The 23590-nt window shown below is 37.2% G+C and overlaps 1 protein-coding gene across 1 annotated transcript; it reads left to right on the forward strand.

Annotated features, from left to right (window-relative positions):
* Positions 1 to 10668: 10668 nt before the first annotated feature.
* LOC132602093 (temperature-induced lipocalin-1-like) lies at positions 10669 to 12259 on the forward strand. The gene is made up of 2 exons (XM_060315111.1): positions 10669 to 11122; positions 11797 to 12259. Exons 1-2 carry the CDS (start codon positions 10751 to 10753, stop codon positions 11998 to 12000), a joined length of 576 nt encoding a protein of 191 aa, XP_060171094.1. The 5' UTR covers positions 10669 to 10750; the 3' UTR covers positions 12001 to 12259.
* Positions 12260 to 23590: the final 11331 nt, after the last annotated feature.

Raw genomic sequence — 23590 nt, forward strand, 5'->3', positions numbered from 1 at the left:
GCAACTGTCAGATTTAGATCTAATACCTTGAATAATCTCTTGTGTTAGGAGAATATTCTCGGTTATCTGTCTACCTTTGACAAAGCCAGATTGATTTTCAGAAATGATCTTGGGTAAAATGGTGTTGATTCTCAAGGCAAGGATTTTTGATAATATCTTGTTAGAAAAGTTACTTAAACTGATAGGTCTAAGTTTAGAAAAACAGTCCGGAGAAGTAACCCTAGGAATTAGAGTTAAACAGGAATGAGTATAGAACTTAGTAAGATCAGCTCCGTGGAAGAAAGAAAGCACAAAAGATACTACCTCTCTTCTGATGATATCCCAGCAATGTTGAAAAAAAAGGCCATTGAATCCATCTGGACCTGCACAACTGTTTGGATCCATAGAATCTATAGCTATCTTGATTTCCTCTTCTGTTGGGATTTTAGTCAAATGAGAGTTGTCCTCATCATTAATCAAATTATCACAGTCTCTTACAAAATTCAGGTTCACTATCCTTTGATTTTCGGTGAAGATACCACTGAAGTAGTCAATCGCAGCCTGTGAAATATTAACATTTCCTTCTACCCACTGACCCTGCTGATCTTTGATTTTGTAAATCTGGGCTCTTCTTCTTCTAGCCCTTATAGTGCTATGAAAGTATTTTGTGTTGGAGTCTCCATCCTCAGCCCATTTTATTCTTGCTTTTTGCCTGATGATGGAGTCTTCCATTTTCAACCACTTGATGTATTCAGCTTTGGACTTATTGAGAAGCATTCTGTCAGTATCAGAGTCTGAGGTCAGATATGTAGTTTCAGCAGCGGAGACTTCCTTCTCCATTTCCTTGACTCTCTGAAACACATCTCCAATACTGTCTCTAGACCATTTACTAAGTTCTTTGGCCACCATTTTAAGCTTTTGATGAAATCTCCACATAGGATTACCATATACTTCGGTTTCCCAAACTGTCCTAACCAATGGAAGAAAATCTTCTTGGTCAGTCCAAAAATTAAGAAACTTAAAGTATTTGATTACCTGTTCGTTATCGTTGGTGCAGGTGACCAGCAGTAAGTTATGGTCTGATCCTGTCTTTGAGAGGTGCTCCACAGTGATATTTGTGAATGTAGAAGCCCATTCCTCATTGTGAAAAAACATGTCTAGTCTCATATGGATTCTTTCAGTACCTCCTCTGCCATTACACCAAGTGTGAATATTACCTACAAAACCAGCATCCGTCATACCACAATCATCCATACAATTTATAAAGTCTAGACAGGTACTTAATCTAAAAGAGGCACCCCCTTTTTTCTCTTCTGCTTCCATTATAGAGTTGAAATCCCCACCAATGACCCATGGACCATCAATGATAGAATTTAAGTCTCTTAATTTCTGCCAAAGATGTTTCCTCTTGTTAGCTCGTGATCGAGCATATACAATAGTTATCCAAGACATATATGTGCTTCCTTGCCATTTAACCTGCAAGGTAACCTGTTGTCTAGTCTTGGAAATCACTGAACAAGCAATGTTAGAATTCCAGAAAATCCAGACTTTACTATGTGAATTGGAGATGGCATGGTCAAATCCTAACCTTCTCCTAAACTTATCAACTTTATTACTTTTAAAGAAAGGTTCTTGCAAAGCAACAAAATCAATTTTATAAATTTTGACTACCTTGGTTAGTCTTTCAAGAGCACCTTTGGAGGTCATCCCCCTAATATTCCATATTATGAACTTAATCATAAAGAAATCTTAGGTGGTGGAACAACCTTTCCAAATTGTTCAAAATTTTCTAGGAGTACAATATTGTCTTCCTTATTAATGTTCTTACCTTTTTTGTTTTTGTTACCTCTCGGAGACAAACCTTGTTGTTGTATGATTTCTTCCATTTCTTGTGCGATAGGGTCTTTGTTGTCCTTTGGGCTTGGGACAAATATTTCCGTCAAACTGTCCAGAATTTGTGCCTCTTCTTCTTTAGTAACATCTAAAAAACTATCTGGCACTTCTTCATCAGATGATATTCCTTCTATTTGATCTTCACTAGTGTCATCACAATGCTCCTGATCAGAGTCATGCTCTATATCTGTGCCATGTCTGTTATATTTTCCTGGAGGAATGTACTCAAGGCTTCCCAAATCTATCACCAAAGTACCACCTTTTTGTTGCAAGCACTCGGTATCTGCAGTGATAGGGGACATGTGTCCCTTATGAACTCCCTCAGAGCTGCTGCCTTGGCTGTCAGGATCCTCATCTTCGTTTATCCCTCAATTAACTTTGATGATGTTCTGAGCTACCTCTTTTGCCGTGATGTTTTCAGGTATGTCTTCGTTCCTAGATTGCTCTGGTTTATTAAGAATATCCTTGATATGGCCCTGTTTTGATTTCTGTTTCGCCCATAGCATGTTCTTGAGGAATCTAGCTGCAGATATGTTCTTTTTGCTTTTTGCTTTTTGTTTCTTTTTCTGTCTTTTAGGTCCAACACCCTTGATATTTTGCTCTCTATTTTCGACTGTACAATGTTGTTGTTGCTCATTTTCGGTTGTATCATGTTGTTGAGGCTGCACGTTTTCAGTTGTAAGATGCTGCTGTCGTTGCACATGCTGTTGTTGTTGATTCCCATGCTGTTTCTGCCCGTGTTGCTGCTGTTGTTTCTGAACGTGCACATGCTGCTGTTCCACGTGTTGCTGCTGGCCATTTTGTTGTTGCTGCTGCGCGTGCTGCCTCGGCTGCTGCTGCCCATGCTGCCGCGCCTGCTGCTGCACATGCTGCTGGGCTTGTTGCTGCCCACGTTGCTGCACATGCTGCTGGGCATGTTGCTTCCCACGCTGCTGCACATTCTGCTGGGCATGTTGCTGTTTCTGCTGCACGTGTTGCACATTTGAGGATGCTGCTTGAAATATTTTATTTCCTTGTTTTTCTGTTTGTTGATTTATTGGCTTAAAAGAAGCCTTCTTATTCTTTCTCTTGGTGACCTCTATGAAACCATCATCATCATCATGCATTTTTTTTTCTTCCACTCCTTCTCCCTTTAATTGTTGTGCTTCTCCTTGTTCCCCCTGTTCTTGCTTGCTCGACCCTTCCTCTGTTACAACCTGTTTTCCTTCCCGTTGGTTAACATTCTTTCTAGCTGCAACTTTACAATTAATTTGATCATGTCCTTGTAATCTACATATTCTGCAAAATGCCGGGACACCTTCGTATTCCAATCTTTGATAATAACCTTTCAAACCAGCCCCTTTCTTTTCTATTCCAACAAAAATAGAATTTGGGAGATTTTTTTCCAGATCTACCTCTATCCTTACCTTGGCTAAATTTGGCCTAGTTCTTAGATTAGTAGCAAGATCTTCTTTTAATGGAGTTCCTACTTGCTGAAGAATTTGGCTAATATAATTCCATTGGAACAAGTGATACTTCAATTCCGGTAACAAGACCCAAATTGGGGCTAAAGAGGTTTCTTCATTTGGATCGAAATCCGGAGACCATTTGAACATTCTCATCAAAGCATTATCAGTAGAGATAAATCTCCTAAAGTATACATCATTTAGGTCGGCTTCATTGTCAAAATCTAGAAAAATATGGCGATAGTCATACACACCTATACACACCTTACCTTTTAGAGGAATCTGCTCTTTGAATTTAGTTCTAATCAAATCGATTTGGGGTCTGCCATACGTGTATTTTCCAACTAGAGTCCATTTACACTATTCGGTCATTACCCCATAGTAATTATCAGCATTGAAAATCGACGCCGGAGTGCCGTTATGTACTGTTTGTCTGACCACCACTAGATCGTTGATAATAGGGATGAAGGGAGCGGGGTTCTCTTCGATTGCTCCCTTATAATCGATCTTCTTTGTTTTTGGCCCCATAGTGGTGTTCGGCTTTGTAGTAGGGTCTTTTGGTTGATCTATACGCGCCGGTAATCCGGCCGCCGGTGGTGTCATTAGGTAAGAGAGTGAGTCTACGCGTTTGGCTTTTTACCGTTGTGGTTTGTTGTACGGAGAGAGTTTTTAGGTTCGTTTAATAACAGTTTATGCATATTATTAAGAAACTGTCTGCTCCTCTTCTCCCCTTTCTCTGAGTCTAACTTCTCATCTCAATTCTTATCTAAATTCAGTATTTTCCGTTGTAATTCAGTTATTTGAATGTTGCGGTTGTAATTTGGTTACAGTGATTATATATATAATTGTGTTCCGAATTCTGGTTTGTTACATTTGTTGTCAATTTTGCATTTGAATATTCATGTATGAAATGTTGAATCTTTAGTTAGTTTCGTTTCTTTGGCTTGAAGTTGATAGTGTGTTGTAAGAGGTCGTTGTCAATTTTGCAGTTAAATTTATGTATATGAAATGCTAAAGGCTTATTTGTTTAATTTCTTCGGTATGAAGTTTCTTGAAATTTTACTTACAATCCGATTGTACTTAAAATTTTGTTTAATCCTCTTTATTTTTTGAATTTTGTGTCTAGCCAAAAGGTCCAAACGGTGTCACATAACTTGGGAGGAGGGAGTAGCAGTTTTTTGGACCTTTTTGCTACCAGTAGAATATGGGTTCGCGACTTAAGTAGGCTAAAAAGTAACATTTGGAACCAAAATAGTGGCAATAAAAAAAAAGTAACAAAACTAGGTTCTGCGCACGAAATTCGTGCGCAATAGGACCAAACTGCAAAATTTCATTTAAGTCCTATTGCGCACGAATTTTGTGCGCAATAGGGGTTAGATAAAAATCCCAGCCCCTCATTGGCCAAATGTTTTTAAAATTCACGTTTTTCCATAATTTGACCGAAGATGAGTCATGTTTCAAAACCCCAGAATATCAATATTTTTTATAGAACTTAATATATTTTTTTGCATACAATAATGTCGGTTCATTACATCAAGTATATCTATACGTTTGGATCGTCGTTTTAGGGGTTGTAAAGTGCCCCGAATTAAGTTTTGTTTGTTTGGAAACTTGTCATCTTTAAGTTTAAGTGTAATATTTTATAGGGTTTTGATCTAAGTGTTTTATTATTTAGTCAAATCGAGTGTACAAATAAAACTATTTTGATCTACCTTTAATTTTTTATATTATGTTTTTTTTTTAATTGTTTGTCTTTTTTGTTTTTGCGATGTCTTTTGTGTAATCCGCATTTTTTTTAATGTAATTTGCATTTTGTATTGTTTGGAAACGTGTTATCTTTATGTTTAAATATTATATTTGAATGTACAAATATAAATATTTTATTTAACAATAATTCATCCAATACGAGAGGTTTATACTAATTAAAAAATAATTCATTCCATTAAATTACAATACTATTTCAAAGCAATACAATACTAAATTACAATAATAATACAATCTTCAAGTTCTAGAGGCTCTATTACTTCGAGACGTGCTTGTACCACCATGGCAGCCTTGTTGCCCACACGAACGCTTGTCATGGACATATTGCTTACATGTAGAGCACTTGCGAGGGTAAGTTCTTTCACTAACATCCATTTGATTGGGTCTACGACTCCGTGAGTTAATGCCCAATTTCCTGATGTAATCTTTGTTAGCAACCATCGAAAACGGCTCGTTTGGCCAATAAGCTTCATTACCAAGTGGGTGAAATTGGTCGGAATATGCTCTAAGGTAACTGTGGACCTTGTATTCCCCATCCACATAACTTGTTACTATTTTTGCCATTCTCTCGAAGAACTTTACAGCATGAGAACACGGCATGTGGTACATTTGCCACTTATCACAAGTGCATGTTCTTGTTGCCTCATAAACGGTATGCACGTTTCCACCCTTACCGTTGTAATAACCCGTCCTAACTTCATACACACGTTGAATGGGGTCATACTCGATCATTTGTTGAAGCTCACATTTTTTTCTACAATGCTCCATCTTTTTGAAGGGCTTTGGCATCCATGTCCCGCCTTCGGCTAATATCGCTCTGGCCTGCCTTTTCCTAACCACAAATCGCTCTACAACCTGCTTGAAAGTCATTTTTACCATTGCGGTGACAGGTAGTCCCCGAGCAGATTTCAGCAAACCATTGAAAGACTCTGAGTTGTTTGTTGTGAGCATGCCCCATCTTTTGCCTCCATAAGCATGAAGCGTCCATTTTTCAATTTCGAGCTTCACCAACCAAACGTATGCGGGTTCACTAACTACCCTGATCAGATCCATTTTTTCAACTCATTTTCTTTGTTGATGCTCCATTGTAGCCCCTCACATCAATTTGTTTAGAGCGCCATTGTGAAACTTTGATTGCAAATTTGCCTTCAAGTGCCTTAAGCAATAGCGATGGTAAATAAGGGGAGGCTGGCACCCCGACAAATTATCCATATTTTGCAATATGCCTTTATGACGATCAGACAACACGCATATGCCCATACGATCCTTAATAACATGAGTCTTCAAATGGGTCAAAAATATCCCCAGGTGTCATTGCTCTCGCTAGCGGCAATTGCGAAACGAAGAGGGAATATTGACCCATTGGCATCCATTCCTACTGCAATTAGGAGCTTGATGTCGTATACACCATATACATGTGTGCCATCTATAGATATCACAGGCCGGCAGTGAGCAAACCCATCAATACATGGTTTGAATGTCCAAAATACGAAGTTGAAAATTTTACCCTCTATAAGCCGCCACTCTACAACAGTACCAACATTAAAATGTTGTAGAGCCTCAATTTACCTTGGCAGCGATTGAAAAAAGGTATGCCAATTTCCAAAGATCATCTCAAAAGCGCGTCTACGCCCGAGAAATCCCTTTCTGTTGCTTATAGTTTTACCATATACGGTTTGAACGTTTCTAATGCAATCTTTGATGGGGATCCTGTTTAAACAAAAAACATTTAGTGATGATCTTTTAATTGATATAAGACATATAATGTACTAGGTAGGATAAGTTACCTTGGCGTTTCGGCATCGCCTTTAAGTAACACTTAAGCAATTATGTTTGTATCTAAATTAAAATGATCTACTCGATTGTCTTCCATATCACAAGTGTGTTTTGGCGGAATTTTGTAATAGCCCGCATACCATCAGGCTTAACAATTCCCTGAAGCAACCACTGACAGCCTTGATACCGTCGTCCACAAACTAGCCACCATATCTTTGTGTTTGACTGATCAAAATAGTGAAACCCTAACAGTTGAAGCATTTTGAGACATTTTTTCTATGAACTTTGATTTTTTTTTCAATGACTTGTAAGACTTAGACTTATGAAATTGATGAGTTTTTCACTCGTCCAGCATTCATGTTAAATAGATTCCTGAAATTGTCATGCGTGGTGTGTTGTCAAATCAACACTTACATTGCGCATTAAAATGGTGTGCAATACAAGTGAGAGTCATATTAAAACGGTCAAATAATGCAGCATTGTATTGTCAAATCAAGCCTTTATGTGTCATAGATTCCTGAAATTGTCATGCGTGGTGTGTTGTCAAATCAACACTTACATTGCGCATTAAAATGGTGCGCAATACAAGTGAGAGTCATATTAAAACGGTCAAATGATGCAGCATTGTATTGTCAAATCAAGCCTTTATGTTGGTGCAAATTAATGACTTGAATATCATTCAAACTCTTGAAGAGTTCTCAAAAGCAGTATATTATCTGTTGAAAGAAGTTGACATAAGAAACTTGCAGAATTTTTTGGTCCTGAAGTGTCATATCTTTATGCAATTGATGCATGTACATATTTTGCTATGACTATGAAGGATTACAGTCATACGATGTTGTTCTACACAACAGTTAAATTATATAAAGATAACATCTGTTTAGAGAAAAGATATCATTTGACCCCTAAACTTGACACGAAAACTTAGTTTAGCAACTCAATTTAAGTTGTATTTATTTAACCCCCTTAACAACTTTCAAGTTAATTAAATACATCCCTTAGCGGCGTGGACCAGTTGAGATCTAGGTGTTGTTCACCACTCGCCTGGTGATTGGTCCACGTCATTAAATATTTTTTAATTATTTTTATTTATTTAGTTTTTTTTCTTTCTTTTTCATTCTTTCCCTATTTTATTATTTTATTAAACAATAATTAAAAAAAAAATGGACCCATAGCCGCCGTTCTCCTCCTCCTAAACTCCCCACCTCCACACCGCCGCCGCCACCACCCCACCGCCGCCGCCGTCGCCACCACACCACCACCATAACCACCGCCTCCTTAAATCAAACCAACTGAAAAATCCCATCTTTGTTAAAAAAATTCTTTATTAATCATATTTCCACCATAACCACCACCGCCGCTATCACCAACCTTTCCCACCACCGAAGCAACAATAATTTCCAACAAATCATCTTCTTCCAATTTTGTTTCTACTTCTCATTCAAATCACCAAACTAAGAAAACCCACAAATTTTGGACTGAAATTCGAATTGATATCAACCAAAAAAAAAAAAAAGAGGCGGCGGTGGGTATCAACAAAAACCCACCTGCAATTTCTTCATTGCAGTTCGTGCAATTTATTCAATTTCTTCATTGTTGTTTAGAAAAATAGGGACGATAACAGAGGCTTCTCCCAATTTCAATATAGCATACCCACTTCCACTCTTTGCAAGCTTGCTTCGCCGCTTCTTCAAAATCTCAAATGATTTTTGAAAACTTTCAATGTCATTTTTGAAATCTGATTCGAAAACCTCAAAACACAATAATAATTCACCCAGCAACAGTTACACCGAGGTCAGCGTCGCATCTTTCAATTTCATATTCGCTTATAATAATTACTAGAAACCCATAATTTATTGTTGTTAAACTGCCCTTCAAATGGACTTATGCAACAACAATGAAGAAATTGCACGAATTAACTGCCCTTCAAATATGCTCAGCAATGAAGAAAATGCACGAACTGCCCATCAAGACAAAGAAAGGAGAAATTTTTTTTAAAAAAAAGGAAGAAAAAAGCTGAGGAAGATAGCAGCAACGATTTGGAGGATGGGGAAGAAGGAGAGGGAGGGCGGGGGGGGGGGGGGGGGGGGGTTAGAAGAAGGAGAAAGTGCAGCTACCATGGATGGAAAGAAAAAGGAAGTAAGTAGGGAAGACAGAAGAAGAAAGAGAAAAGAGAGAAGAAGAAGAAAGAGAAAAGAAAAAAAAAAGGAAAAATAAAATATTAAAAAAGTATAATTAAGTATAATAAATTGTCATCCAATTAGAAGAGGACATATGTACAGCTTGAATCATTTTTGATGTTTTTTTCCCCTTCCACGTGCTTTTGAGAAAGTCATCACACTTTCTTGCCACGTCACCCGCTAAGGGGGGTATTTAATTAACTTGAAACTTGTTAAGGGGGGGTAAATAAATAATACAACTTAAGTTTAGTTGCTAAACTAAGTTTTCGTGCCAAGGTCAGGGGTCAAATGATGTCTTTCCTCCATCTGTTTATAAAGCAAGTCAAGAACGCACTTGGAGTGATTTCAACAATATTATATGCCGATGCAACTCTAACCAAAGACTGAAGATGTAGCAGCATACATAGGCCAAAGGACAAGGCATAATTCACCAAAGTTGTTCTTCACACACGATTTCCAAAAGAATGGTGATATCAACGTGCAATAGATGGGTTCAAGTGATAATATGGTTGATTTGTTCACCAAGTCTCTACCAACTGCAACTTTCGAGAAGATGGTGCACAAGATTGGAATGCAAAGATTCAAGTTTTGGATTGATGTTCTCATCAGGGGGAGTTAATACGCGTTGTACTCTTTTTCCCTTAGCGAAGGTTTTGTCCCAATTGGGTTTTCTTGGTAAGATTTTTAATGAGGCAACCAAATGACGTATTATTAGAAATGTGTATTTTTTTTCCTTCACTAAAATTTTTCCCACTGGATTTTTTCTAGTAAGGTTTTAATGAAGCACATTATCTATCAAATATACATTCAAGGGGGAGTGCAATAAATATTATTTATTACGGTGGGTGTCTATCTTTAGGAGAAACTTTAGGGTTTGTGACTTTGGCACTAAGTTAATTTTCTCCTATAAATAGAGATGTTCTCTTCATTTTATATCATCCCTAGCAAGAGAAATAAAGATATTTCCCCTATTCTCTCTCTTTCTCTACAATATTCTTATTCTTGCATTATTATTTTATAACAGGTATTTAATTCTTGAAATTTATGAAGAGTGGATCTAAGACTGAAATGCGTAGCAAAATATTACAGGGAACAAAATAAGAATTTGTTTGAGGGACTAAAATTATGAATTTCCCTTTTGAAAACAAGTTAACCGCCCCATGTATTAGAATACATAATTCTAGAAGCTACCATTTCAATAACATGCCAAAAACATATTCTCTTCGTTCATTTTTAATTGTTCCATATTAACTTAGCGCACAAGGCCCTAAACAGAATGACATGATATATCACTCTTAATTATTATTAAATCATCTAATGGTTGAAATCAATCAAATATACTTTAAAAATTATGTATCTACTAACAGTTCATTGACGTTTTCAATTCAATAATTAATAATAAGAGAAAAATAGATACAAAATAATAAAATATTTCATGATTTTTTAAATTGAACAAGTAAAATTTGATATCTATTTTTATTATACAGTAAAAATGATAGTCGGTAGTACCTGTAAAAATCCACTATCACACTTTGTAAGGGTTCAAATAGCCCACGTGTATATCCATAAACATCTCACATTGCACAATATTACCTTTATATATCTCATCCCACTAAACCTTATCAAGAAACTAATCCCAAAAAAAAAAAAAAAAATATTCCAACCGTCAAAATCTCGAAAAAGAAAAGTTACTCTCTTTAAAATTTTGCAAAAATGGCCACAAAAGAAATGGAAGTAGTGAAGAATTTGGATATTGAAAGATACATGGAGAGATGGTATGAAATTGCCTCATTCCCATCATTTTTTCAGCCCAAAAATGGAGAGAACACTAGGGCCACTTACACTTTAAACCAAGATGGGACAGTACATGTATTGAATGAAACATGGAGTAATGGAAAAAGAGTCTATATTGAAGGCACTGCTTATAAAGCTGATCCTAAAAGTGATGAAGCAAAACTTAAAGTGAAATTTTATGTTCCTCCATTCTTACCAATAATTCCAGTTATTGGGGATTATTGGGTTCTTTATATTGATGATGGTTATCAATATGCTTTAGTTGGTGAGCCTAGGAAGAAGTATCTTTGGGTAAGCTCCTTCATCATTTGCTTTTTAACATCTTTTAAAAAAAAAACATGGTTTAAGGTTATTGTTCTTATTATTTTTAGTTGGTTTGAGCACACTGTATCAGTATGTGCTGTAAATTTGTTTAGTTTTCAACAGAAGACCAGCTTCAAATACAATTCTTTGGATGGGGTTGCTAGTCATGTATAGCATGTGAGAAATGTTCCACCATCCTTATCTTTTGCCAGTTTAGGCCCGCAAGGTACCTACCACTAAAAGACAGAAACTAGCGACAGGGCAAAATTTGTGCTAATCCTATCTAGTGAAGGATTATAAAAAAAATAACTATGAACAATTTAGCGACAGATTAGTGATTGAACGAAGTTTTTTTATAAGTCCTCTAACACAAATATCAGTGTAACTTTGCCTATGACTTAGAATGATAAGTTGTGGCATGCATGGCATGGAGCTGTGGTGGGTATAATGTAGCTCCTTAATTATGGGTTCAACTGGACTTGCTATTTCGACATGGATATATGTGTTATAGCAGGTTAATTATCATTTATATACTGCGTTATATCAATGAATGTTCATCAAGGAGATTCTCCAATTACCTTATAGATGATCTGATTATGTAAATACGTTGTTACAAATTCTCAATTTATATATATGGTTAACAAAATTTTCTTTGTTGGCAGATACTATGTAGGCAAACACATATGGATGAAAAGATATATAACCAACTTGTTGAGAAGGCTAAAGAAGTAGGCTATGATGTGAGCAAACTTCACAAGACACCTCAAGCTGATCCTCCACCTGAGAGTGAACCTCCACCTGAGAGTGAAGATGGCCCAAAAGACACCAAGGGAATTTGGTGGATCAAATCAATCTTTGGAAAATAGTCAATAAATATGTTCTTTTAAAAAAGATCTACAATATAAATTAAACAATGAAAAATATGAAAAATTATCTTGTAAAAAGAGTTAGTGGTTTTAATTCCAAATGTTTAAGGTTATATTTTTCGTAGGAGTCCTTTTTTTCTCTAAGAACCTTGTAAGTCGATAGTATATAGTAGTAGTGTGGTGTTGTAAGAGTTTGTTGTCAATTTTGCATTTGAATTATATGTATGGAATGGTTAATGTTATTTGGTTGTTTCTTTGGCGTGAAGATTCTTGAAGGTTTAAGAAAACATGTAGCAATTATTCAAGTCACATTTTTGTTAGGTACACTATTTCTTTGTGTTATTCCACCTCTTGCTTATTTTTGGTCTAATGAAACTCTTAATGGTGGTTGTATTTGCCAATTTTCCCAATACTAACTTAGGCTAGTGTGGGAAACTGCATTTTATATGTTATTTTCATTAAGGGGTGTCAAAATATAAAGAAGTAAATTCACGAAGAAGCCAAGGAGTGTCAATATGTAATATACATAAAAATAAAAAATTTACCTAGCCACATAGTGTAATTTTCCGACGAAGTGGTGTCGGTTGACACCCCTCAACTACACGTGGCTCCGCCAATGTTCAGATCTATTTACTTGCTTAAAGGCATTTAAACGTTCATTGTCAAATTAGTTATCCATTTGGACATAAATTGTTTGTTCCAACAAAAAAAACATCATCCGGTTATATAGTGTTCCAATTTTTTACTCCAAACTTCAGAAAACAAACTTTGGTCTAAACCAAATGTTCAAGTACTTATCTACACTCTTCCAATTCCACATAGGGCAATGACGGCTGATTTGCCATTGTGGGCACCAAACCACTCAATTACTAGTTTCTCCACTAGATCATGTTACAAAACAATTGAAGATCATAAGCCACCCAACACAGACTTTAAATGGATCTGGCAGCTACAGTGCCCCTCAAAGATCAAGTTTTTTATCTGGCAGGGTTACTGTATGCGGTAAAAACCGGATATGGGTCAAACCGGAGGAGTGAGGAACCGGAGGCGGGAGAGGGCGAGAGCATACACGAGGATCTCAGTTCCGTACTGGAGGTACGCTTGGACCGGGGCTGAGCGGAGGTGTTGTTTGGTCCGGTTTCTTCGTCATCTGACCAGTCGAGGCCGTTAGTCCGATTGTCCGTGGCAGTTGGTCCGGTAAAGCCGTTGCGCGTGAACCGTGCTTCGGTAGCATCCTGATATGGTCAACCACCAACTATGCGTGTGTCAGATCGTACGGCCAACCTAATCCCACCAAATCTGCTCAGGGCTGTCCTTATTATTATTATTATTCTAATCATTTGTATGGGAAGGGGCCCATAGAGGCATCACTATAAATAGAGCTCATTCCCTTCCTTTAAGGGGTTGGCTCCTTTACTTTCCAAGAACATTTGTAACAAAAGAGCTCATATATACAATCTGTCTCTCAATATCCGATCTGGCCAAGGATATTTGTTTCCATTTATATTGTGTTTCTTCCATCAGTATTCAACATTGTTTATAAACGTTTATGTTCATAGCAAATCGTCATCATTAGCCGTTTTGTTGAGCAACTCTCATATACATATTTTCTCTATCTAACACACATCAAGACCCAAGCACATATCCTATACCTACTTACAAATTTAATTGATTATCCGAAATCGGGGTAAACAGTTACCACAATAGGGTTCCTACCAGGGCATACCTTCATCATTTAGGCATTAATATTGATGAACGATGTCCCGTATACCGGTCTGCACGCGAGACTGTTGAACACGTATGCCTATACTGCCCAGCAAACAAAAGTTTATGGGATAGTTTCAATTTTCCACTTGATAACCACGAGACAAACCATTGGATCAACATCATTAGAAAAGGAACCCCCCATCCTCATAGCCCATCCATTAGTTGGAATAACTTATTTCCTTTCCTCATTTGGGGAATCTGGACCAATCGGAATAAACAATCACAATAATACCTCCAACCCCCCAATTGCAAATGCTTTTGCACCAGGCTTTAGGGTTTGTCTACTTTACAACAAAGTAGCCTATTTATAATGCCACCAGAAATATCTCCGTCACTTGGAGCAGGCCTCCTCAAAAATGGTTTAAACTAAATATAGATGGTTCATTTAGCGATTCCACTACTAACGGTGCTATTGCAGGTGTCTTCCGTGACTATCATGGTGACTGGATTCTAGGTTTCCATAAAAAACGTTTTGACTCTCTCTCATCTCCATGCTGAGCTACTTGCATTAGAGAAAGGGCTATCTCTTGCCCACAATCGCCAACTCTATCCTTTGGAGATTGAGACTGATAGTACAGAAGCAATAATGGCAATTTATAATGGACATGAGAATTATTCTAACATTGTTTCCAGATGGTTGCTGATGCAGGGGGAACAAGTGTTGCTCCGGCATAATTTTGAAGGAAACCAAGTCGCGCATCTCATGGCGCAGCAAGCTCGGAAGAAGTCCCATTCTGCTAATCTCTATGTAATAGCTAGGCCTTACACGGCCCTTCTAAACCCTTAGGTCTGGATAAATCTAGTACTACCTTTTGTGTGAAAACTGTAAAGGAGACCACTGTTAATCTCCTTGCTAGACTAGCTAATCGTACTGTTTTGTCTGAAACTAGTAGTTGTAATATGATGCACAGTTAAGTGCAGTTGTTGATAAATAATATCAGTATTGTTAATCTTCAAAAAAAAAAAAAAACCCTTAAAAAGTTGGTGGATCAAGTCATTCTTTGAAAAATAAGCAGTAACTATGTTAATAACAAAAGAATCTACAATATAAAAAGATGAAAAAGTTTTGTTAAAAATAGTGTTGTTTTATTTCCAAATATGTAAGGTTTGTATTTTTCTTAAGAGTGCCTTTTTCTTCTTGAACCTTGTAAAGTTGATAGCACTGATACATAATATATTCACTGATAGCAGTAGAGTAGTGCATGGTGTAGTAAGAGTGTTTGTTGTTGTGAACCAAGCTGATGACTCCGTAAGGTCCCTTGGGCTAGAAGTGGTAACTAAGATTAATATTGAGATTATTGTGCGAGTAAAATTTTGGAGAGTTTTATTTGGGATTGTGGCCCAATTAGCAATTGATTAAAAAGAATTAGGAGTTGGAAATAACAGTTTATGCTTATTATTAAGAAACAGTCTACTCCTCTTCTCCCCTCTCTCTGAGTCTAACTTCTCATCTCAATTCTTATCTAAATTCAGCATTTTCCGTTGTAATTCAGTTGTTTGAATGTTGCGGTTGTAATTTGGTTACAGTGATTATATATATAATTGTGTTCCGAATTCTGGTTTGTTACATTTGTTGTCAATTTTGCATTTGAATATTCATGTATGAAATGTTGAATCTTTAGTTAGTTTCGTTTCTTTGGCTTGAAGTTGACAGTGTGCTGTAAGAGGTCGTTGTCAATTTTGCAGTTGAATTTATGTATATGAAATGCTCCAGGTTTATTTGTTTAATTTCTTCGGTATGAAGTTTCTTGAAATTTTACTTACTTACAATCCGATTGTACTTAAAATTTTGTTTAATCCTCTTTATTTCTTGAATTTTGTGTCTAGCCAAAAGGTCCAAAAGGTGTCACATAACTTGGGAGGAGGGAGTAGCAGTTTTTTGGACCTTTTTGCTGCCAGTAGAATATGAGTCCGCGACCTAAGTAGGCTAAAAAGTAACATTTGGAACCAAAATAGCGGCAATAAAAAAAAAGTAACAAAACTAGGTTCTGCGCACGAAATTCGTGCGCAATAGGACCAAACTGCAAAATTTCAGTAAAGTCCTATTGCGCACGAATTTTGTGCGCAATAGGGGTTAGGTAAAAATCCCAGCCCCTCATTGGCCAAATGTTTTTAAAATTCACGTTTTTTCGTATTTTGACCGAAGATGAGTCATATTTCAAAACCCCGGAATATCAATATTTTTTATAGAACTTAATATATTTTTTTGCATACAATAATGTCGGCTCATTACATCAAGTATACATATACGTTTGGATCGTCGTTTTACGGGTTGTAAAGTGCCCCGAAGTAAGTTTTGTTTGCTTGGAAACTTGTCATCTTTAAATTTAAGTGTAATATTTTATAGGGTTTTGATCTAAGTGTTTTATTATTTAGTCAAATCGAGTGTGCAAATAAAAATATTTTGATCTACCTTTAATTTTTTATATTATGTTTTTATTTTTCTTTTTTGTCTTTTTTGTTTTTGCTATGTCTTTTGTGCAATCCGCATTTTTTTTTAATGTAATTTGTATTTTGTATTGTTTGGAAACGTGTTATCTTTATGTTTAAATATTATATTTGAATATACAAATATAAATATTTTATTTAACAATAATTCATCCAATACAAGAGGTTTATACTAATTCAAAAATAATTCATTCCATTAAATTACAATACTATTTCAAAGCAATACAATACTAAATTACAATAACAATACAATCTTCAAGTTCTAGAGGCTCTATTACTTCGAGACGTGCTTATACCACCACGGCGGCCTTGTTGCCCACACGAACGCTTGTCATGGACATATTGCTTACATGTAGAGCACTTGCGAGAGTAAGTTCTTTCAATAACATCCATTTGATTGGGTTTACGACTCCGTGAGTTAATGCCCAATTTCCTGATGTAATCCTTGTTAGCAACCATCGAAAACGGCTCGTTTGGCCAATAAGCTTCATTACCAAGTGGGTGAAATTGGCCGAAATATGCTCTAAGGTAACTGTGGACCTTGTATTCCACCTCCGCATAACTTGTTACTATTTTTGCCATTTTCTCGAAGCACTTTACAGCATGAGAACACGACACGTGGTACATTTGCCACTTATCATAAGTGCATGTTCTTGTTGCCTCATAAACGGTATACACGTTTCCACCCTCACCGTTGTAATAACCCGCCTAACTTCATACACACATTGAATGGGGTCATACTCGATCAGTTGGTGAAGCTCACATTTTTTCTACAATGCTCCATCTTTTTGGAGGGCTTTGGCATCTATGTCCCGCATTCAGCTAATATCGCTCTGGCCTGCCTTGTCCTAACCACAAATCGCTCTACAACCTACTTGAAAGTCATTCTTACCATTGCGGTGACAAGTAGTCCCCGAGCAGATTTCAACAAGCCATTGAAAGACTCTGAGATGTTTGTTGTGAGCATCCCCCATCTTTCGCCTCCATCAGCATAAAGCGTCCACTTTTCAATTTCGAGCTTTACCAACCAAACGTATGCAGGTTCACTAACTACCCTGATCAAATTCATTTTTTCAACCCATTTTCTTTGTTGATGCTCCATTGCAGCCCCTCACATCAATTTGTTTAGAGTGCCATTGTGAAACTTTGATTGCAAATTTTCCTTCAAGTGCCTTAAACAATAGCGATGGTAAACAAGGGGAGGCTGGCACCCCGACAAATTATTCATATTGTGCAATATGCCTTTATAACGATCAGACAACACGCATATGCCCGTACGATCCTTAATAACATGAGTCTTCAAATGGGTCAAAAATATCCCCAGGTGTCGTTGCTCTCGTTAGCGGCAATTGCGAAAGCAAGAGGGAATATTGACCCATTGGCATCCATTCCTACTGCAATTAGGATCTTGATGTCGTATACATCATATACATGTGTGCCATCTATGGATATCACTGGCCGACAGTGAGCAAACCCATCAATACATGGTTTGAATGTCCAAAATACGAAGTTGAAAATTTTACCCTCTATAAGCCGCCACTCTACAACAGTACCAGCATTAAAATGTTGTAGAGCCGCCATTTACCTTGGCAGCGTTTGAAAAAAGGTATGCCAGTTTCCAAAGATCATCTCAAAAGCGCGTCTACGCCCAAGAAATCCCTTTCTGTTGCTTATAGTTTTACCATATACGGTTTGAACGTTTCTAATGCAATCTTTGATGGGGATCCTGTTTAAACAAACAACATTTAGTGATGATCTTTTAATTGATATAAGACATATAATGTACTAGGTAGGATAAGTTACCTTGGCGTTTTGGTAACGCCTTTAAGTAACGCTTAAGCAATTATGTTAGTATCTAAATTAAAATGATCTGCTCGATTGTTTTCCATATCACAAGTGTGTTTTGGCGGAATTTTGTAATAGCCCACATACCATCAGGCTTAACAATTCCCCGAAGCAACCACTGACAGCCTTGATACCGTCATCTACAAACTAGCCACCATATCTTTGTGTTTTATTGATCAAAATAGTGAAACCCTAACAGTTGAAGCATTTTGAGACATTTTTCTATGAACTTTGATTTTTTTTTCAATAACTTGTAAGACTTAGACTTATGAAATTGATGAGTTTTTCACTCGTCCAGCATTCATGTTAAATAGATTCCTGAAATTGTCATGCGTGGTGTGTTGTCAAATCAACACTTACATTGCACATTAAAATGGTACGCAATACAAGTGGGAGTCATATTAAAACGGTCAAATAATGCAGCATTGTATTGTCAAATCAAGCCTTTACATGTCATAGATTCCTGAAATTGTCATGAGTGGTGTGTTGTCAAATCAACACTTACATTGCGCATTAAAATGGTGCTCAATATAAGTGAGAGTCATATTAAAACGGTCAAATGATGAAGCATTATATTGTCAAATCAAGCCTTTATGTGAAATAGATTCTTGAAATTGTCATATGTGGTGTGTTGTCAAATCAACACTTACATTGCGCATTAAAATAGTGCGCAATACAAGTGAGAGTCATATTAAAACGATCACATAATGCAGCATTGTATTTGTCAAATCAAGCCTTTATATGTCATAGATTCCTGAAATTGTCATGTGTGATGTGTTGTCAAATCAACACTTACATTGCGCATTCAAATGGTGCGCAATACAAGTGAGAGTCATATTAAAACGGTCAAATAATGCAGCATTGCATTGTTAAATCAAGCCTTTATGTGGCATAGATTCCTGAAATTTTCATGCGTGGTGTGTTGTCAAATCATCATTTACATTGCGCATTAAAACGGTGCTCATTCCAAGTGAGAGTCACATTAAAACGGTCAAATAATGCAGTATTGCATTGTCAAATCAAACATTTATATGCCATAGATTCCTGAAATTGTCATGCATGGTGTGTTGTCAAATCGTCACTTATATTGCGCATTAAAATGGTGCGCAATACAAGTGAGAGTCATATTAAAACAGTAAAATAATGAAGTACTATAAGTAACATGATTGACAATTTTAGGAATCATTCACATTAGAACGAGTTATCATTTCATTCTACACCCAAATTTGGTAATCTTGATTTTATTACATGTTTTACCCCAGGAAATATATCCGAAGCAATGGGTAGGACATGGGAACTAGATGATGATTTTCAATACTCGAATAACCGTAACAACCGATTCAATCGATAATATAATAATAAAATGAGAGTGGAGTGGGATTGGCGTGTTAGGGAGGCTGTAGGAATGGAGCAAAAGTTAGTGTCAGTAGGGCTTAAACGCCCAAAAAAAGGTGCTATGTCAATGCTCGTAGAACTCCACAAGAGTTTAATTTTGCTCTTAACCGTTTTCGCGAAGAAAACAATCGGATGCAAATACGTTACCTTAAGGTAGAATATGGTGTACATGGTAGCACAAGATTTAGATCCAAGTGAGATTCGGATTGTGAGATGTCCGATGAAGATTAATATTTTTTTATATACAGTAAGTAGGTAAGGTCATAATGACCACCCCCTCCCCCTCCCAACTAGGGGTACACAGGGGTTTGCAACTATATAAGTAGCCCTTTCTTTTGTTATTACACTACAACGTATTCAATGTCAAGTAGTAGAAACGCAACTTGGTTTTTATTCCTTCCAAAAGAACCAAATAGCAGTGATGATGAGAGTTCAAATCATAGTAGTTTTTCGAGTGATAACAGTGATTTCAAGCTAGCCAAGCTAAATCCCCACCTTCTTATAGAGCGTAATGATGATTTCTGTAGTGTGGAATATTCAGATCGGCGAGAATATTATTGCGGTTTACGCCGAGAACGGTCACATTGGCTTGTCGAATCAGAACGTCTTGTATGTGACTTGAAAAATCTCAATGCTCCAATCCCAACAAGGTACTCAATAATCATGCCTCGAGTAGGTCCAGAAACTTACGAGCTTGCCATACAAAGGATTAGAAAAGAAAATAACAGAATGCTAGCAAGACGTTGTAGATTTTACATGCTAAAATTGGTCGAAGAACAAGCATCATCAACCGGTAGAGAACTAACATCTACTGAAAAAAGATGTGTCTTAAGAAACTGCCAATATTTTTTGAGACGATATTGAGGACTTCTATTCTAATGAAGATTAGGGGTTATTTAAGTTTTTTTGAATTTCTGACTCATGCGGTTAATTTGTATTGTTAGTTTATGATGAAGTCATCAATAAGAAAAAAATTAGTAAGTTTTTAATTTGCTTTGATTGTTTAAGTCTATTATTAATTTCTAGAGTTAATAATACATAAAAATTCAACAATAATAACCGTATTCACAAACATTGTGTCACGACCCAGCCCCGTGGGCCGCGACTGGCGCCCTACTTGGGCACCCAGACCGATTCACATATCCAGTTATCAAATCCAAACTTAGCTCAAATTTCATAATAGCCATTTTAAACATCATTTAAATCAAAACTTGTCTTAAGCGGTCACGCGTACCAGAATATCGTATCAGAACAGAAAGGAGCGGCGGAATGCACATCGCCGATCATATGTACAAATATAAACATAAGAGCCATTTTGGCCACCATAACAGACGGACCGCATTAAGACACAGATCGTAATCAAAACAGACACATATAGGACCCTCGACCCACATATATGACTACAGGCCTCTACAAATCCAAAACGAAGACATATGGCGGGACAGGGCCCCGCCGTACCCCAATAGTCAAATATATACAGAAGTACATGTACATCAAAAGGCATATATACCAAAATGTGGGCTCCGGATAAAAGGGAGCACTCTGAAATAGCAGAAAGTGAAGCCTACAGTGGTGGATCACCGACGTCCGTACCTGCGGGCATGAAACGCAGCCCCCGGAGAAAGGGGGTCAGTACGAAGATGTACTGAGTATGTAAAGCATAGAGTACAGAAATATAAGCCACAACTGAAAACAAACAGGATACAAAAGGGAAATATTGAACAGTATATCAAAATCTGTACTGCAAACATATATACATAATGCAGATAAAATCATGCAAAAGCTCAGGAACGTGGTCACCACTCCGACGCTAGTGCCACACACAGCATAACACCAGAAGGTTCAAATCTCCGTACATCCCCGAACACACATATCATCATAACATATCACCAGCCATATCACAGCATAACTCCAAACGGAACCCGGCCCTATGGCGAGGTCTCGGGAACCGTAACACAGCATACGGCCGAATTTATCATAGCACGCACGAACCATAACCGGCCCGGGAACCTGTGAACGAAATCATGATAAGGGCACGAGCGGAGTCGTGAGCAAACAATGCAATTTATATATCAAAATACTTTTTGAAACTTGATAAAATCATATATTAACTCATTAGTCAAAGTAGTTCGAACAATTAGTCAATATGGGGCTCGTTTCACAAAAGTAGTTCCAATATGGCGTTTATGGTTCAGAATATAATTTAGAATATTGAGGCAATCAAAACATTGTTTTATAATAGCCAAATTCATAAACAAAAGCGCCTTGCCGAAACTATACAAAAATGAGACTAATAGAGCAAACAAAGGAGTCTCGGTGTTAGCGGGCCCACCTCGGGTCAAGTCGAGGTGGCGGACATGAATCACGGACATTTGGGGTCTATGGGATCATACACGGAGGTTTCGAAGCGATTCGATTACATTTGCATAAGTTTCGGACATTTGATTACTTTTCAACCAAAATGAGAGCTTTAAGGTTCAATTCAATTGAATGAATAGTGCTCGATTTCCAATTCGGATTTCCAGGAACAGAATTGCCCCCGGGGCTCCGATATCGGCCTAGTATACCTACGACATGCCAAAAGAAGGAATGGGGTAGCCCTACATACCTTATATGCGTCTTACGCCCGTCAAAACTCAAATCCCGTTTCGCTCAGAATCTGCAAATGGTCAAAGTTACCAATTAGTAGTTTCAAGACTTCAAGGATTCATTTAACTATGTATTTGTCTACCGAAATTTCGGCAGCACTTCCCCTATACATATAACATCCCCGAGGCTTAGCTCGGCTCCATATATCAACAACAACAACCCACAATACCAAAGTCATCATAAATCACAACAAGATAAATCTAACGTCAACGTTCTTCCTTTCTACATAAAGCGACGACTTTCATACAAACTTTACAATATCAAACTAACATCATCATTATCGCATTCATTCACTCATTCAAGGTTATTCAAACACATTCCAATAATGTTCCAAGCAGTATACATAAGTTCAAATGATCCATCACTTTCCATATTCCATTTGAAACGTCGACAACTACGACGAACATACTAACTCGCATTGTTTCCTTCCAAATTCATTAACAACAACATTAATTCACATCCTAGAATCTTACTTTCATAATATAGAAAAACTATATGAAAATCGCATAATCTTCCATAATGACATACAACCCGTTTCAATGCTAACTCGATTCATTAAACCTTCATTCATGTCACAAATGCCACAACGACGCAACTAACGAACTAAATAGAATTTAATCCATTACCCTTTTCCTACAAAGTGGCTCACGGCCATATACCACTTCACACACACCCACGGCTGCACACACATGCATCACTACCACATAATTCTCATCTCATTCCAATCATTATAACATTCATACAAGTTCCATAACACAAAAGTGGAAAATCCTTACCTTTTTCTTGGAATTCCGACTTGCCGCAAACGTCGCCCTCTCGCTAAACTAATTGTATCCCGTCGGAGAGCGTCTTGAACTTACTACAAATACAAGGAGAACAAGATTTTATGATTAAAAGCAAAGGCTAGAATTTTATTTTTTTTTTGGTTGAGGAGGGTTCGGCCGAGAGGCCCTTTGAGGTGCTCAACAATTTTTTTGTGTTTGTTTGTTGTTCTTGAACCTTCTAAGGATATACACCAATATATACTATGCTTGATTAATGATCACATGGAACTCACATGACCATTTCATGGGTTGGGCCAAGCCTCTTGGCCGGCCACCCCTTGAACTTGGGCCTCAATTTTTCTCCAATTTTTCTTGAGCCCAATTCGTTAAAATCTCGTTTTTTAATTCCCGAAACAAATTCCCGAAATTTCAATTTTGCCCTTGGCCTCCCCCGATGTCTTCGCACCAATAGTTTCATAACCAACATAGGCATATTAACTAAAATCAAAATATTGCCTTATAACATACAAGTCCTAATTATTTTTTTCAAGATTTCCAATTATGCGAAAACACGGGACATAACACATTGGGTTCCATAGCAGAGTTTGAGGTTTGGGAGCTTTGAGACATGCTTTTTGGGGGTGCAAAAGTGTGTTGAAGGGGGTGAAAATGGAGGAAATGAAGGAGAAGAGTTTGCTGAAAAATGGCTAAGTAGGGAAGAG

This window comes from Lycium barbarum, chromosome 7, assembly GCF_019175385.1.
Source record: "Lycium barbarum isolate Lr01 chromosome 7, ASM1917538v2, whole genome shotgun sequence".
Taxonomy (NCBI): domain Eukaryota; kingdom Viridiplantae; phylum Streptophyta; class Magnoliopsida; order Solanales; family Solanaceae; genus Lycium; species Lycium barbarum.

What these genes read in the sequence shown, in the direction of transcription:
- LOC132602093 (XM_060315111.1), top strand. Translation starts at nt 10,751, where the DNA reads ATGGCCACAAAAGAAATGGAAGTAGTGAAGAATTTGGATATTGAAAGA. An exon ending in CTAGGAAGAAGTATCTTTGG is followed by an intron (nt 11,123 to 11,796) that starts GTAAGCTCCTTC and finishes CTTTGTTGGCAG; the next exon opens with ATACTATGTAGGCAAACACA.